This window comes from Nicotiana sylvestris, chromosome 10, assembly GCF_000393655.2.
Source record: "Nicotiana sylvestris chromosome 10, ASM39365v2, whole genome shotgun sequence".
Lineage (NCBI taxonomy): Eukaryota > Viridiplantae > Streptophyta > Magnoliopsida > Solanales > Solanaceae > Nicotiana > Nicotiana sylvestris.
The window spans coordinates 27,679,485-27,696,671 of record NC_091066.1 but is presented as its reverse complement, the minus strand read 5'-3'; the positions used below and the strand labels follow the sequence as shown (position 1 = coordinate 27,696,671).

The window sequence follows — 17,187 nt, the reverse complement described above, 5'->3', positions numbered from 1 at the left end:
AAGCACTTGTTTTAATTTCTTTTCTCCGCTTACCATATCGTGAGGTGATTCCAATTTCATTTTTGTAGGAATATATACCACAGCGGAAGCAATAACAGAATATTTTTCACGTGTAATCTAAACAACTAGCACGTATGGAGATTTTAGGATTACCTCTTGAAGCGTAAACACAACAAATCTATGTCGTTTTCCAGTTCCTCAGTTGAAAACACGCCAGCAGATTTCCACAGTCTTCTACTGTGTTACCCAAACAATAACCGAAAATGGAGAATTTTGGGTGGGCAAAATTCTAGTAGAAACCGCAGTCAGAATCTTGTCAAAAACGTCCAGCCCTTATATCCATATATATAGCTGCGTTTTAGGTCAAAACCGTTTTCAAAACCTATTAGGTTTCTTTCTCCCACTAAGGGACGGTTTCCACGTTTTCTTTCCCACTAAGTAACAGTTTCCACTATTTTCTATTATTTAGGCACAGTAGGGACCACATAATTTAATTAACAAGGCTTCCTATTATGATATTAATTTCGAAATTCTGAAATTAATTTCCATCATAATAAATTACGAATTATTCCACTAAAAATTCGTAATTGCACTCCTTAGTTCAATTTCGAAATTCTTCCATAAAACCTTATTTAACTCCCCATGTTAAGATTCAGATACTAATCAATCAAATTAAATTACTGACTATTTAATTTATTGATTACTTCCTTTAGACTTACACTTAACTTATTTCATGTGTCGGATACAAAATCCACCGGCCGGGTTTACACATGAAAACTTATAAGCTTTCATAAAGGAGTATCATCAATCTCAAAATCGAGACATGGATTCCATCAACTAATTATTACTTCGCCAATGTATATCATTGTTATCCAATTTACCAGGCTTATTGACTCGCGAAAGAATCTCGCCTTTTAATAAATCAAAACAACAAGTGACATACACAGCTAATAATAATTATATCAGGATTAAGAGTATAAGTACATTAAATGGACTAGATAAATTATTTTATAAAGTCGGTATAAAATACTCATCTCTACTTGATCCGTTCAATACATACAAAATGTACTAGCACAAGAAGTTGGAATTAAACCATTCCCATAATTAAGATAAATTATATTTAATCTTGTGCTACAATCATTCCGATGATTTGTCCAATTCCATCATTAGATTGTGAACATTAACTTTTATGTCTTACAAGAACCGATGATTTAATCTTCCGTGTATAAGCTAAACTCTATACACTAAATCATCTACTATGTAAGCAATGGACGCACAAACCAACACATGATCTATTTAAAATGAAACTTTATTGAATTTAAACAAGTAAATAAATAATTGTTCATAAAGAATACTATAACAATACGCATGGCTTATAGTATATTCTAACAATCTCCCACTTAGACTAATAACCATGCGTCTACAATTTTGACACACATTCCTTCTACATGCTTATCAAAAGTCTTCTGTGGTAAGCTCTTAGTAAACGAATCTGCCAAGTTGTTCTCTGACGCAATCTTGGTGACCACTACATCCCCTCTCTGCACTATATCACGAATTAAATGATATTTACGCTCAATGTGTTTTGCCCTCTTGTGGCTTCGTGGCTCCTTTGAATTTGCAACCGCACCACTATTATCACAGTAAAGCGTAATTGGCGCTTGAATCGAAGGAACCACACCCAACTCTCTCAGGAAGTTATCGAGCCAAACTGCCTCTTTGGCTGCCTCAGAGGCTGCCACATATTCGGCTTCCATGGTGGAATCAGCAACACAAGTTTGCTTGATACTCCTCCAACTTATGGCTCCACCTCCAAGAGTAAACACATTACCTGAGGTAGACTTTCTAGAATCTCTGTCTGATTGGAAATCTGAATCAGTATACCCAATAGGTACCAGGTCATCTGAATGGTAGATCAAAATATAATCCCTAGTCCTTTTCAGGTACTTGATTATATGTTTAACCGTCGTCCAATGCTCTTTCCCAGGATTAGACTGAAATCTGCTAACAACGCCAACGGCAAAGCAGATATCAGGCCTAGTGCATAACATAGCATACATGAGGCTCCCCACAGCTGATGCATAAGGGACCGCCTTCATCTTTTCTATCTCTTCATCAGTCTTAGGAGACTGATCTTTAGATAGAGAAATTCCATGTCTGAAAGGAAGGAATCCTTTCTTGGAATCATGCATGCTAAACCTGGAGAGTATTGTATCAATATAAAGACCTTGGGACAAGCCTAATATCCTTTTCTTGCGATCTCGCAAGAGTTTGATCCCAAGGATATGAGCCGCTTCTCCCAAATCTTTCATATCAAAATGTGTGGACAACCACTGCTTAACTGAATTCAACATGCCCACATTATTTCCTATGAGCAGTATGTCATCTACATATAAGATCAAAAATGCCACTTTGTCCCCATCCCACTTTTTGTATACACAAGATTCGTTAAGACACTGATCAAAACCAAAAGTTTTAATCGCCTTATCAAAACAAGTGTTCCATGCCCTAGATGCCTGTTTTAGTCCATAAATGGACCTTTTAAGCTTACACAACATGTGCTCTTTGCCACTTTCCATAAAACCGTCTGGTTGCATCATATAGATGCACTCATCAAGACTTCCATTAAGGAAAGCTGTCTTGACATCCATTTGCCAAATCTCATAATCATAATGAGCAGCAATGGATAAGAGAATCCTTATAGACTTAAGCATGGCTACCGGCGAGAAGGTTTCCTCATAGTCAATCCCTTCTTTCTGAGTAAACCCTTTCGCTACAAGCCTTGCTTTAAAAGTTTGTACTTTTCCGTCTACACCTCTCTTTTTCTTATAGATCCATTTGCATCCAATGGGTTTAACCCCATCAACTGGTTCTACAAGATCCCAGACCTGATTAGAGTACATAGACTCCATCTCTGATTTCATAGCAGCAATCCACTTATCGGCATCCTTATCATGTAGTGCTTGGTCGTAATTGACAGGTTCAGAGGTAGGCTCCTTAGGGATCCTATCATATGGTTCTCCCAAGAGCGTATAACGAACTGGCTGTCTTATTTCTCTCCCACTACGACTACGCACTACATCAGTTGCAACTACATCACTTTGATTTTGTGGTTGAACCACAACATCATCAGGAACCTGAGTCTCCATGCTATCTACAGGGATATCAACGACTTCTTCCTGTTGTGCAGTCTGCTCAACATGACTCCCACTACTTTGTGGTAGTATGACTGCGGGCACTTGTTCTTGTGGGACATTAAGTCTATTGACATTTCTCCCACTACTAAAGTGCAATGGTATGTCAAAATCGACTTCCGGGGTTTGGATATGGTCGTTTTGATTTTCAGATGACTGAGTTTCCATTCCTTTGCTAAGTTCCTGTAAAACGAGTTTACTTCTAGGAACATGGTTCATCAAATAGTCCTCTTCTAGAAACTTGGCATTTGTGCTAACAATTACCTTTTTCTCTTTAGGACAATAGAATAAACCACCTTTCGTCCCTTTTGGATAACCTATAAACACGCATACATCCGTTCTTGCCTCCAATTTATCCGTTTTCCCCTTTAGCACATGTGTCGGAAAACCCCAAACTCGAATATGTCGCAGACTAGGCTTGCGCTCAGTCCACAATTCTGTAGGGGTCAAGGGTACTGACTTTGAAGGAACTAAGTTCAGAACATAATTCGCCGTTTCTAAGGCATGTCCCCAAAAAGACGAAGGCAAATCGGAATAACTCATCATTGATCTAACCATTTCCATAAGAGTCCTATTTCTTCTTTCAGCTACACCATTTTGTTGTGGAGTTCCAGGTGCAGATAATTGAGATGTAATTCCACATTCTGATAAATAACCAATGAAGTCCGTAGAGAGGTACTCCCCACCACGATCAGATCGTAGTGTCTTGATATGTTTATTATGTCGCTTTTCAGTCTCAGTCTTGAATTCTTTGAACTTTTCAAAACATTCAGACTTTCGACGCAACAAATAAATATATCCATATTTTGAGTAATCATCTGTGAAAGTCACAAAATACTCAAAACCACCTCTTGCTTGGACATTCATTGGACCACACAAATCAGAATGAATTAACTCTAATTTATCACTTGCCCGATTTCCTTTTGAGGGGAAATTTCGTTTTGTCATTTTTCCTTCTAAACAAGATTCACAAGTTGGTAGTGCCTCCACTTTCAATGAACTTAAAGGTCCATCCTTGACCAACCTGAAAATTCTGTTTAGATTTATATGACCCAAACGCAAGTGCCATAAATATGTTTCACTCAATTCAGAAGAACGTTTTCTCTTACTTGGTAAATCAACATTATTCAGTTCTTTAGGTGGTAACGGTTTAGGAATAGAGTCAACAACAAAAAGACCATTAATCAATGTAGCCGAAGAGAGATAACGCTTATTATGAGTAATAACACATTTATCAACGTCATGACAATTAAAATCATAACCATCTCTCATAGCGCTAGAAACCGAAATTAAATTCCTTCTAACGGAAGGTACATATAATGTGTCTTTTAAAGCTAAAACTCTACCACTACCAAACGAAATACTAATATTTCCTAATGCTAAAGCTGGGGCTGCTGAACCGTCTGCTTGATAAACATTGATTTCTCCTTTACTTAGCCGCCGCGTTACCTGAAACCCCTGCAAATAAGTGCAAATATGATTAGTGGCTCCCGAATCTACACACCATGACATGGTAGAAACAGCCGCTAAAAATGTTTCAACGACAAGTAGATGTAAATCACCTGGTTTATTTTTCAGCTTGGCCAGATAAGTTGGACACTGCTTCTTATGATGCCCGGGCTGCTTGCAGTGATAACACTTGCCCTTAGCCTTTTTCACACCAGCAGTCGCGCCACCAACAGAGGGTTTTTGAGCCTTTTTCTTTTTCTGCCCGCCTCTCGGCTTAGAAGAAGAACCTGCCTCAAAATTCAATGCCACGGGAGGAGCTTGGGACTTGATAATAGTCTCTGCCGACTGCAGCTCATTCAACAATTTCGCAAGGGACAAATCCATTTTGTTCATGTTATAATTCAGGCGAAATTGCTGAAAACTGTCAGGCAAAGTCTGCAGGATCATTTCAACCTGCGTGTCCTTATCAATGTTAGCTCCAAGGACCTCCAGTTCATTCAGAAGACTCATCATCTTCAGAACATGGTCCCTGACCGATGAACCTTAAACCATTTTGGTATTCAGAAGGGCTTTCATGGCAGTCTACTTAGCCGCACGATTCTGATCTCCAAACATTTCTTTGAGATTTTCCAGAATGTCATAAGCAGACTCCATCGACCGATGCTGATGTTGCAGAACATTCGACATGGATGCCAAAATGTAACACCGCGCCATCTCATCAGCCTTAATCCATTTCTGGTAAGCCTTCTGTTCATCATCTGTGGCATCATCTCCAGGTTTTTCTGGACACACCTCATCGAGCACAAATTTGTACTCTTCAGCAATTAGAACAATATCCAAATTTCGTTTCCAATCAACATAATTTGGACCCTCAAGTTTGTTTTGGGTAAGAATGGCAGTAAGGGGATTGAAAGCAGTCATTGTCAATCTGGGAGACATTAAATATTTAAATAGATCAAATCAGTTTGTATTATGAACATTAAAATTCAAAACACATTATATATATACAATCTATGCACCTTGAACAACAAATTTCGATGGGAAAGAAGCTATTCTTGCAATATACATATATAATGACAGATTTTCACTCCATAAACTTAAACATGTCATACTCAGATGGAGAGTAAACTGTTAATTTAAGCCAAGTGAATATCAACATTCAACATATATTAGTCCCATTGAACCAACATGCATACTCAGATGGAGAGTAAATACAAATAATCAATGACTAGTATAACATAGTGATTATTCATAATATTTTTATCCGATATGGAAGAAGACCTACGTCAACGTGTAAAACATTATATCACTAACTTTTTAAGCCCGGGGACCAAGGGAATTGATCCCCACAATTACTGGAATTAAAAACAACTAAAACAAATTTCAGAATTTTAGAAAAACAGCAAAAACACCATCTCACTGGGCCGTTTCGCATGGACCTGCCAAGTTTCAGGTCAATCGGAGTCCGTCACCTTTTTGACCTCCGATTTTCTGCCCTAATTCGGCAAAACTTGTTTTTCCGTTTTACATGATAAAATTCAACTTTCAGATTATTCTAACTCAACATCACAAATATTAAAAGGATACATCAAGTTTTCAGAATAATCAACACAATCCATAACAGATAATCACACCAAAAAACAGTGCAGGTTTTCAGAAAAACAAACTTTGCATGTAATTCAAAACTTGCATATAGAACATGATATTAATCCTTATGGTTTATCCTAATTATTTAATTAGACGTGAGTAGGCTCTGATACCAATTGTAGGAATATATACCACAGCGGAAGCAATAACAGAATCTTATTCACGTGTAATCTAAACAACTAGCACGTATGGAGATTTTAGGATTACCTCTTGAAGCGTAAACACAACAAATCTATGTCGTTCTCCAGTTCCTCAATTGAAAACACCACCAACAGATTTCCACGGTCTTCTACTGTGTTACCCAAACAATAACCGAAAATGGAGAATTTTGGGTGGGCAAAATTCTAGTAGAAATCGCAGTCAGAATCTTGTCAAAAACGTTCAGCCCTTATATCCATATATATAGCTGCGTTTTAGGTCAAAACCGTTTTCAAAACCTGTTAGGTTTCCTTCTCCCACTAAGGGACGGTTTCCACGTTTTCTTTCCCACTAAGTAACAGTTTCCACTATTTTCTATTATTTAGGCACAGTAGGGACCACAGAATTTAATTAACAAGGCTTCCTATTATGATATTAATTTCGAAATTCTGAAACTTAATTTCCATCATAATAAATTACGAATTATTCCACTAAAAATTCGTAATTGCACTCCTTAGTTCAATTTCGAAATTCTTCCATAAAACCTTATTTAACTCCCCATGTTAAGATTCAGATACTAATCAATCAAATTAAATTACTGACTATTTAATTTATTGATTACTTCCTTTAGACTTACACTTAACTTATTTCATGTGTCGGATACAAAATCCACCGGCCGGGTTTACACATGAAAACTTATAAGCTTTCATAAAGGAGTATCATCAATCTCAAAATCGAGACATGGATTCCATCAACTAATTATTACTTCGCCAATGTATATCATTGTTATCCAATTTACCAGGCTTATTGACTCGCGAAAGAATCTCGCCTTTTAATAAATCAAAACAACAAGTGACATACACAGCTAATAATAATTATATCAGGATTAAGAGTATAAGTACATTAAATGGACTAGAGAAATTATTTTATAAAGTCAGTATAAAATACTCATCTCTACTTGATCCGTTCAATACATACAAAATGTACTAGCACAAGAAGTTGGAATTAAACCATTCCCATAATCAAGATAAATTATATTTAATCTTGTGCTACAATCATTCCGATGATTTGTCCAATTCCATCATTAGATTGTGAACATTAACTTTTATGTCTTACAAGAACCGATGATTTAATCTTCCGTGTATAAGCTAAACTCTATACACTAAATCATCTACTATGTAAGCAATGGACGCACAAACCAACACATGATCTATTTAAAATGAAACTTTATTGAATTTAAACAAGTAAATAAATAATTGTTCATAAAGAATACTATAACAATATGCATGACTTATAGTATATTCTAACAATTTTACCCCGCCATGCTAGGGTGGATTAATCTTTGGTGTAAGTAATCTCAGGATTATGTTACTTGTTTTATGCAATTAGTTATCACACCTTCTATATGGAATAACTAATCCCACCATTTTAATGTAAAAATTATTTTCGAATTAATTAATACCCCAAACGAAATATAGGATAAGGTTAATCTCAAACTTTATTATCCTTATCTCATGTACCAAACGACCCATAAAAGTTTTAGTCCCCGTTTGGCCATAGATATTGGCTAATTTTATTTAATTTTATTTTTGGCAAAACCTATTTGTTTATAGATTTTATTCATATTTTGACAGATTTTGAAAATAAAATTTTCAAATCCCAAAACTAGCTCTACACATGTTTTTGGCTCAAAATATTACCGTTGGATTTTTTAAAAATGTATAAAATTATCCCAAACTTTTGTATTTTATAAAAAAAAAGTCAACCATCTATTATGACCCAACTAATCCATTAGCTAGTTACAATCATTTTTTTGGATTGGATGGATTTTGTAATATTGTTGCAATTTGACGAATTGTAGTAGCTAGTAATTGTGTTATTAGCAGTTGATATTAAAATATCAGGTTATGATTTTAGAATAGTATATTATGTAGTTCATTACAAAAATGACAAATTTGTGCCAAATTTATCAATGTTCCGGACTATGTATGGTTGATGATAATGATAATGAATGGCATCGATGAGGGTTCTACATATACAAGATTAGCAAGTTTGTTTGTTTATTATTGTTGGGTATTTTTGAAGTTTTAAGAATTTATGAATATATGTCATGTTTCATGTTTTTCCAAAAAAATAAAATAGTGAAAAATATTTTGAAAAATATAATGTCCAAACATATTTTCATCATCAAACCAAACTCCACCTAAATTAGGTTTTTGAAAATAATTTAAGAATTTATGGTCAAACGCTAAGTTAAAATTTGTAGTTATTTAAGACAAGTCATAAATATTTATGCGATTAAAACTTATTTTATTAAAAGTAAAATGTAAAGTTCAAAATCAACTTATTGTTAATTATACAAACGGAAACGGTCCAAAAATATTCCTAAACTTTACACGACCAGGAGCAAATATACCTCGTTAAAAGTTGGGCCTCTTCATACCCTTGCCGTTAGTCAACTGAAGCACAAATACCCTTTACTCAAACGGCTGACCACTAAAAATAATTAAATATATTATTCAGCACCTTTTTTGCCACGTAGATTTACTTACCAATTATTAACTCATTCCCCTCGTTTGTTTCTCCCCCACAAAATCAAAAGCCCCTTTATTATTTTTCCCAATTTCCGCTGCTAGGGTTTCGAAGGATTCATCATCTCTTCTCTTTGAAAATAATTTTAGGCAGAGTTAAATTTCCTGTCTTCTTGGTCAGTTCTCCACCTTTACAACTAAAAATAATATCTTTCGTTCAATTGTCTCTTTTGGGCCAAGAAGGACTTGTTACTGTGGTGATGTTGCTACACATTTGATGACTTGGACTCCCTTTAATGCTGGGAGACGATTCTTCAAGTGCTCGAAATCAGATATAAGTTATAGCTTTTTAATGTCATATATGTCTTTTTCCGATTCTTTTGCACTGGTATGATGAACAATTTTTAGTAATTGTTTTATAATTTTTGGACAGGGAGAAAAATGTGCTTATTGGGAATGGGAGGATAATGAGCTTCTACCTAGAGTTACAGAACTTATATGCAATTTAAAGAAGGAAAAAGATTGGCTTTAACGTGAAAGAAATGCTTTGCAGCGGAAGGTGATTGGTCTTGAAAAATATGTGGTAGTTGAAGGTACTGAAATGTTGAATGAAAATGATGTTTTGAAGAAGAAGGTGGCGGATCTTGAGAATTTGCTAAGTACATGATGTTGGAGTGACCCGAAAGTTGAAAATTAAAGTATTCAAGCAGTAGATTGTTACTTGTATCTTGTGTTGTTTTGTTGGAATAATCGCGTCTTAGAAGATGGTATGACAATTGAGATGTTGGATTAATTGTAGCCTAGTAGATGAATCTTTTGAACAAATATTCGATCTTGTTAACATTTATTCTGCTTTTTTATTCCAGTATGTATGTTAAAAGGGATGTTCTATCCCTGAAGTGCAATGAAAATTCTTTGCCATAAAATTTTCATTATTTTTTTGTAGTCATTTGTGTGGCACGTTGGCCTTGGTAATGAGTTTGGTTTGAAATTATGGAGATACCAACTATTTGGATGCAAAAAGTGAATCCAAAATTACTGATGTAGTAGAGAAAAAGATGATCGAAAGCCAAATGCGCAGGTTGGTTCATATGGAAAGAAATTGGTAAGCAGCTGAAAGGGAATGGTTTAGTCATAAGAGGAGGAAAAGTTGATGATACTACTGTTATTGTTGCTTAACAATCCAGTGACTATTTGGAGAAGAAATTGAAGGAGCAGAAAAATGGAACCCACAGAAGATGTAGCAGCAGCTAGCAAATGGATTGACAGTGATAAAAGTTTCAGAACTTGCCCTTTTATTGAGTAGTTGTAACAGTACTAAAGAGATATGTTGATTATAACAGAGGCCACAAACTTCACTACACAATTCTAGCAATTCCAATCTATAAAAGAGTCCACAAACTTCAAATTCACCAAGACAAATAAATATCATTCCAAAAGGCTATCTATCAGGTGCTCAATCAATGCCAAAAAAAATACTAAATGTAATCAAACACCGGATGGCTAAGTCAAAAGACTAGCATAACTGTCCAACTACCAAATACTAGTCTTCATAAATTATTAACTATCCAACAACTATATCTATATCGGATACCCTTTATCCCCATCTTCTTCACTCTCTTTTTTCTGACTTGTTCTTGCAACTGATTGGATGTTATGGCTGCCTTCCCCATCCATGTTTCTTTGTTTGGTAAGAAAGGCAACTTAGTTGGCACTGAGTTGCATGTGTGATCTCCCCTAAACTGAATCTAATCAATGCAATCTAATAAATGCAAAATACTGTAATTTGTACCTTGAAACACCCCTTGCATTGTGGTTAGGCTCACCACAATTGCTGCAAAAAATTTGAGTCCCCTTTCTTGATTGACTCCATTCTCCTTTTTTTCTTCCTTGCCTCATCTGGCTCCCTATTTCTCTTAACTTTGGGTCTGCCAACAGTTTTCACAACATCAGGTGGCTCCATGTCTTGAGAAGGATCAAATTTCTAGTATTTTTGACCCCTCAATGGCTGCATCTTTTCCACCCAAGTCCCATATTCTACATGTGCATCTCTTCCTCTCCAGATTTACAGTGTGTCTATCTTCACTTTCTGAAAATTCATATCCATGATCACCATTAAAGTGTATATTGCAATGTGAGGAAATTTTACTGTAATCACTATATAGTTTCATAGCTTGTGGACTGTAGTCTGCATTCCAAGTCTTCACTTTAGCTTCATTGTTCGCCAACATTTTCATTACCTTGATCCTTATTTCTTCAAGCATTTTGATGATAGGCTTGCTTCTAGCCTCCAAAATTCATGCGTTGAATGATTCAGTAAAGTTATTATCCACCATCATATTCTTACATTGTGTATCAAAGAAAGCTCTGCACCAATGGTGGGTAATGTAATATATCCTTTGTAGCATCTTCAGACAAATCTCCTAATTTTATCAACTGGTCTTCAAATTCCTCCTCATAAGTGTTCCAAGAACACCACCATATTGATTTTTTTATTTCATCACTCCTCCATTTTTTAAACCAATTTGCCAGAACACCTGTGATGTGCTTCTGGCAATACACTCGACACAGCATTTAACAGTCCCTGCCATAAATGAAACATAAGGTAAGATAAAGTTGAAATCAGAATTAATATGACTTAAACTAATCCAAAAAACTGAAATATGACTCACCTTCTGCATATCTGAAATAAATGTTGTTCCAGCATCATCTTTAAGGTCCAAAGACCTCTTCAACATATCCATAAATCAGGTCCATGTCGTGCTGTTTTCTTTGTCCACCACAGCCCATGCTATTGGGTAAAAATGGTTCATGGAGTCTTGGCTAATAGCAACCAACAGTTGACCCCTAACCCTTCCTTTTGAGAAAGTCTAATCTAAACCAATAGAAGGCCTCAAATCATTTTTCCAACCTTGCTTCAAAGGATGAAAGCATATGAACATTCTCAAGAATCTTCTCTTTTCCTCCAATAAGGCCTCCTTTGATATGTTTATAACAATATCACTGCCAGAATTAGTTTGCTTAATTTCATGGGAATATGCCTCAAGCTTATTTCAAGTTCCCCCCTCATTTCACTAAATTTAAACTTGGGATTGTTTTAGACTTTATTCTTGAAGTAATGAGCTAATGTAGCTGAATCAGCTCTTTTGTTCTTAAAAGCATCATCACAAGTGTGCTTTGACTTTAAAGTTTTAATTTTAACTGCCTGGGTGTTTCTATCCTGAGAGATAAGACAAACAGAAGGGCATCCATCTGCACATAAATACCTGGATCTGGTTGAATCACTTTGCTTAACGCTCAATCCTTTCTTATTAATTACAGCATAGAAATTGATGAATTGCCTTGCTTCTTTCATATCCTTGAAGGTCATGACCAACTCCAATTCTTTAAATTTTTCTAGATTACCACTTACAAGTTCTCCTCCTCTCTTGGTTAAAAAGTTCAAGTTCCTCAGGATTATACTCATCAAGTCAGATGCACCAAATTCAAACAAATTATCTCCTTCCTCACACTCACTAACAACAACTTCTACATCAGAATTACTTTTATCATGTATGATATTACGTGATAAGGAAGTCAGGTCAAGCTCGCACTCATCAACAGTCGCAACATCTACATCATAATTTTCTTTGTGATGTATAATATTGAGTGCAAATGCAGTCAGGTCAAGCTCATAATCCTCAACAGCAAAGAAATTAATAACACTAAATTGAGAAGAAATAAGACACTTTAATGACCTCATTCCATCATCATTATCAACTATATAATACTTACCGGATGGGCCTATCACCAACACTGCTTAACTTCATTAAACCCTAACTTAGAGGTAAACTCTTCGCTAATGTCTCGAACAGATAACAAATCAGGATCAACATCAGTCCACTTGTGCACCAGATTCTTATTGTACCCTAACTCGGTTGAAATGACCCAGTGACCCCCATAATTTTCACTTTGTCAATCATTCTGGGAAGTAGTCACATGCAAAAGAAGAAACAAACAAATACATATGGACTACTTCAGTTATGAAAAAAGAATAAAGTAATCGAATTAAAAAACTGTAAAATTAGCAGACCAAAATAGGATCACCAAGAACCCGATAAAAACATAAAAAGACACACCTTTATACATCAAACTATCATTTTTACCAGATAATTTTAGCAAAAACACCTCTATCATTTGTTCCTCTATACAAACGAAAAGTGAATCCATACAAGCCATATAGCTTTTACAACCCGACCCCCACTTTCATAGTACAATCTATTAGTATAAAAGCTACTAACCTTCATGGAATAACTGAATCTCTCATAGAAATCTCGTGGGAAGCCTCCTTAGTTCGGGAACCCTCGCAGCAGAAATTGGGAAAAATGATAAAGGGGCTTTTGATTTTGTTGGGGAGAAACAAACGAGGGAAAGGGTTGATAATTGATAAGTAAATTAAGTATGGTGCTAGTAACTAAGTCTACGTGGCAAAAAAAGGTGCTGAATAATAAGTTTAATTATTTTTAGTGGTCAGCCGTTTAGGCAAAGGGTGTTTGTGCTTCAGTTGAGTAACGACAAAGGATATGAAAAGGCTCTAGTCCTACAGTTTAGAGGTATTTTTGGACCATTTCTGTTATACAAATACTACCATTATGTAAATTGAGACAAAAAAATATATTTTATATGTGAATCTCTTTTTGATAAGGGTAGGCCGAATTAAGCTTGTAGTAGACTTGTAAAGATATTTCTGCCCATGATTTTTGTATCTAGAAAACATATCTTTTATATAAAAATATTTTTCCTGTAAGAAAGTTAAATTTTTGAGGAAAAATATTTTCTTTAAAAAAAGTATCTAAACGATGTAGTAGTACAAAAGTTCAGAGAAGCAAAAAAGACGATGTAGTAAATAAAAAGGTATAGCGGGTGAATCAAAGTGAGTTGTCGGTAAATTTGCAAAGACTAGTGACAAAAGATACAATCAAATCATCATATTAAGAAGGGACAGGAGCCACCCTTTTGTAGACAATAGACAAACTCACGTGAAAGTTTGGTTTTTTGTCTCAGCCTTCAATAGTATAAAGCAGATTTATTATTGTTATATTGTTATTGTGTGCTGGTACAAGAATTTCACTTAAAAAAGAAATGAATGGGATGGAGCACTGAACTTAACCAGAAAACCTTAACAGGGACAGTTCTGATGCAACCGAGGAGGCAATTCTTCACTTAATAATGCTTTACCATAGTTACTAGGAGTATTAGTACTACTAGTTTATTATGCTACTTGAAGAGGTGGAGTCAGGATTTAGAACTTATGGGTTTGAAGTTCTAGTTTTTTTAAATTATTAAGTTCTAAATTAATAATTTGTATATATTCAATAAATTTTTTAAAACAGATATATGAATTGGACCAAAGCGATTGAGTTTCGCCGAATTCGTACTCGATGGGCTAGCTAGCTCCACCCTGGCTACTTGCACAGTGATTAAGTGTCACATAACACTACTATTATCTGTCAATGTTAGTAATATTTTTGAAAAGCGAGAAAATCACATAAAATTAAGACGAAGGTAGTACTTACAAGGAATATTGAAGATAGATATTTCTAAAAAGAATACCTTCTCATAAGAACATTTTATTCTTTAGTATTGGAAGTAACATTATTATGTACGAGTAAGGTTTACATACACCATGTCCTTATCAGACCTCAATTGTGAGATCAAATTGAGTATATTGTTGTTCATGATTAGTTTAATCAGGGAACTATAGTCACACCTCTCTATAACAACATCCCTATATAATAACATTTTACTATAAAACCCAAGCTTTTTCGGAACCAACTTTTATGTTATTTTATAATATATGTTCTCTATAACAGCACTTCGCGATAACATCCAAAAATATTCGGAACAAATGAGGTTGTTATAGAGAGGTTTGACTGTATATATATTAAATTGTTAAACTAAAAATTAATAATAAATGTATGTTATAAAATAAAGACTTTTAAAGTAAAGACAAGTATAGAGAGAAACTGATATATTATTCGAATTCAAATTGATGTACATAATGAACTGAAATCTCTTTTATTTATAGAAGAAAGGAAGTTGTTGTGTAAGCTGCTACTGCAAGCTGCTGTGTAAGTTGCTACTACACCAGATATGGATAATCTTCTACTGAAACTAATGTTTATCCATAATGGAGTACTGCAAAGATAAGCTCATTGTACCTGGTATGGATAATCTTCTACCGAAGGTAATGTTTATCCATAACGGAATATCGAAAGGATAAACTTATTATACCCGATATGGATAATCTTCTACCGGGGGTAATATTAATCGGGTACTGAAGTGATAAGCTTCTTCAGGAGGCTTATTTTCAATAGAGTACTAAAGAGATAAACATATTTACGGAGGAGTCTATGGATAAGCTTCTTCGGGAAGCTTATTTACAACGGAGTACTAAATGAACATCCATAATATAATATATTTATAACACTCTCCCTTGGATATTCATTTAAAAGATAATGTGTCTCATTAAAATCTTACTAGGAAAAATCACGTGGGAAAAAATCCTAGTGAAGGAAAAAGAGTACACATATTTAGTAATACGCATTGCTAGGTGCCTCATTAAAAACCTTTTAAGGAAAACCTTGTGAAAAAAACCTTAGTAAGGAAAAAGAGTGTATCGTGTAATTTACTCCCCCTTGATGAAAACCTTGTTTCAAATATTTGAGTTTCCGCATTCTAATCTTGTATCGGTATAACCAATACGATATGCACCACCTTTGTTAGCATTAGCAAGATACATAAATGCATAATAATTGCATTGAGATAGAGTATTCCAGGACCAAGAAATTTCTCATCCTCTTCTGGAGGTCGGAACGGATCCTTATTCACTTCAAGCGATCGAACACTCATTGGTGTACTTAATGGATGCGTTTTGTCCATGTAAAAGCGTTTAAAGACCCTTTCTGTATAAGCAAATTGATGGATAAAGATCTCGTTTGCTAAATATTCAATTTGCAGACCAAAGACAAATTTTTATTTTTCCAAAATCTCTCATCTCAAATTCTTTCTTAAGATATTCAATTGCCTTTTGGAGCTGTTCTGGAGTTCCAACAAGATTTATGTCATCAACATAAACAGCAAGTATAACAAATTCTGATGACATTTTCTTTATAAAAATACATGGACAAATAACACCATTTATGTAATCTTCTTTCAGCAAATATTTACTGAAGCGATTACACCACACGCGCCCAGGTTGCTTTAAACCGTACAAAGATCTTTATAATTTGATCGAGTACATTTCTCAAGACTTTGAATTATATGCTTCAGACATTTTAAATCCTTCAAGGATTTTCATAAAGATTTAATCAAATAAGTCATATAGGTTATGACTTGTATTTAAATGGTATGACATCTTCAAGTGTCTGGACTGCTGGTCTGATCCTCACAATCTTTTATAATATTGTGCACTATATTGTATCAAATATATCGTCGACGATTATTTTGTATCAGTTCCTAAGCGACATAACTTGTTGAGATCTCATCACTTTCTTTATTTTCAGGTACCTGAACTTCTTTGGGAGTTTCATGAAATGTTATGTCGTGGGCTCTTCTAGAGCTTATTTCCTCCTCATTATGATCATTTTGATCATTAGCTCCGACCATTTTTCAAGAATTATTACCTTTGGAACCGATTGGTCTACCACGCTTCATGCTTACAGTAAACTATATCCTTCAGGGACTTTAATTTTAATAGGAGTATTTGCAGCTGAAATATAATATTTAATTTTGGATCAGCAAATGCTTCTGGCATTTGACTTGAATTATCTTCCAAGTGAGGATCATATTAATGATAATTTGATTCATATAACATATTTTTCAACTGTTTATTCCATCCCCCAAATGTTAGAAAAATTAACATATATCCCCAATCTTCTTTGGGAAACATATCTTTATGTATTGTAGTAGAGAAATTAATCATATACCACACATCAAAAGATAGTAAAAATATTTGGTTTCTGATCCTAAACTAATTGTGAGGGGAGGATTTTATCATATATTGTTAGTCTAATGCATATAAGTGCTGATGTATGCAATTTAGAATATCTTAGACCAACACATGAAGCTTTGTAATAAGCAATAGTTTAGCCATTAGTATGAGATATTCAATGCTAAACCATATTGGATATAAACAAACATTATCAAGATGAACTGTCTTGATTTCATAAGCTGAAAGTTATGCTCTT

The 17,187-nt window shown here is 34.7% G+C and overlaps 1 protein-coding gene and 2 long non-coding RNA genes across 3 annotated transcripts; 1 reads left to right on the top strand and 2 right to left on the bottom strand.

Annotated features, from left to right (window-relative positions):
• Positions 1-5,225: 5,225 nt before the first annotated feature.
• Positions 5,226-5,564, bottom strand: LOC138879125 (uncharacterized). Its single transcript, XM_070158710.1, has one exon. It carries the CDS (start codon positions 5,562-5,564, stop codon positions 5,226-5,228), a length of 339 nt encoding a protein of 112 aa, XP_070014811.1.
• A 3,418-nt stretch (positions 5,565-8,982) lies between these two features.
• On the top strand, positions 8,983-9,657 carry LOC104215158 (uncharacterized). The gene is made up of 2 exons (XR_708112.2): positions 8,983-9,297; positions 9,393-9,657. It is a non-coding gene; the product is annotated as an uncharacterized lncRNA (long non-coding RNA).
• Positions 9,658-10,313: 656 nt separating this feature from the next.
• LOC104215157 (uncharacterized) lies at positions 10,314-13,435 on the bottom strand. The gene is made up of 3 exons (XR_708111.2): positions 13,240-13,435; positions 11,632-12,922; positions 10,314-11,543 (listed from the first exon to the last, which is right to left on the bottom strand). It is a non-coding gene; the product is annotated as an uncharacterized lncRNA (long non-coding RNA).
• Between the last annotated feature and the right edge of the window lie 3,752 nt (positions 13,436-17,187).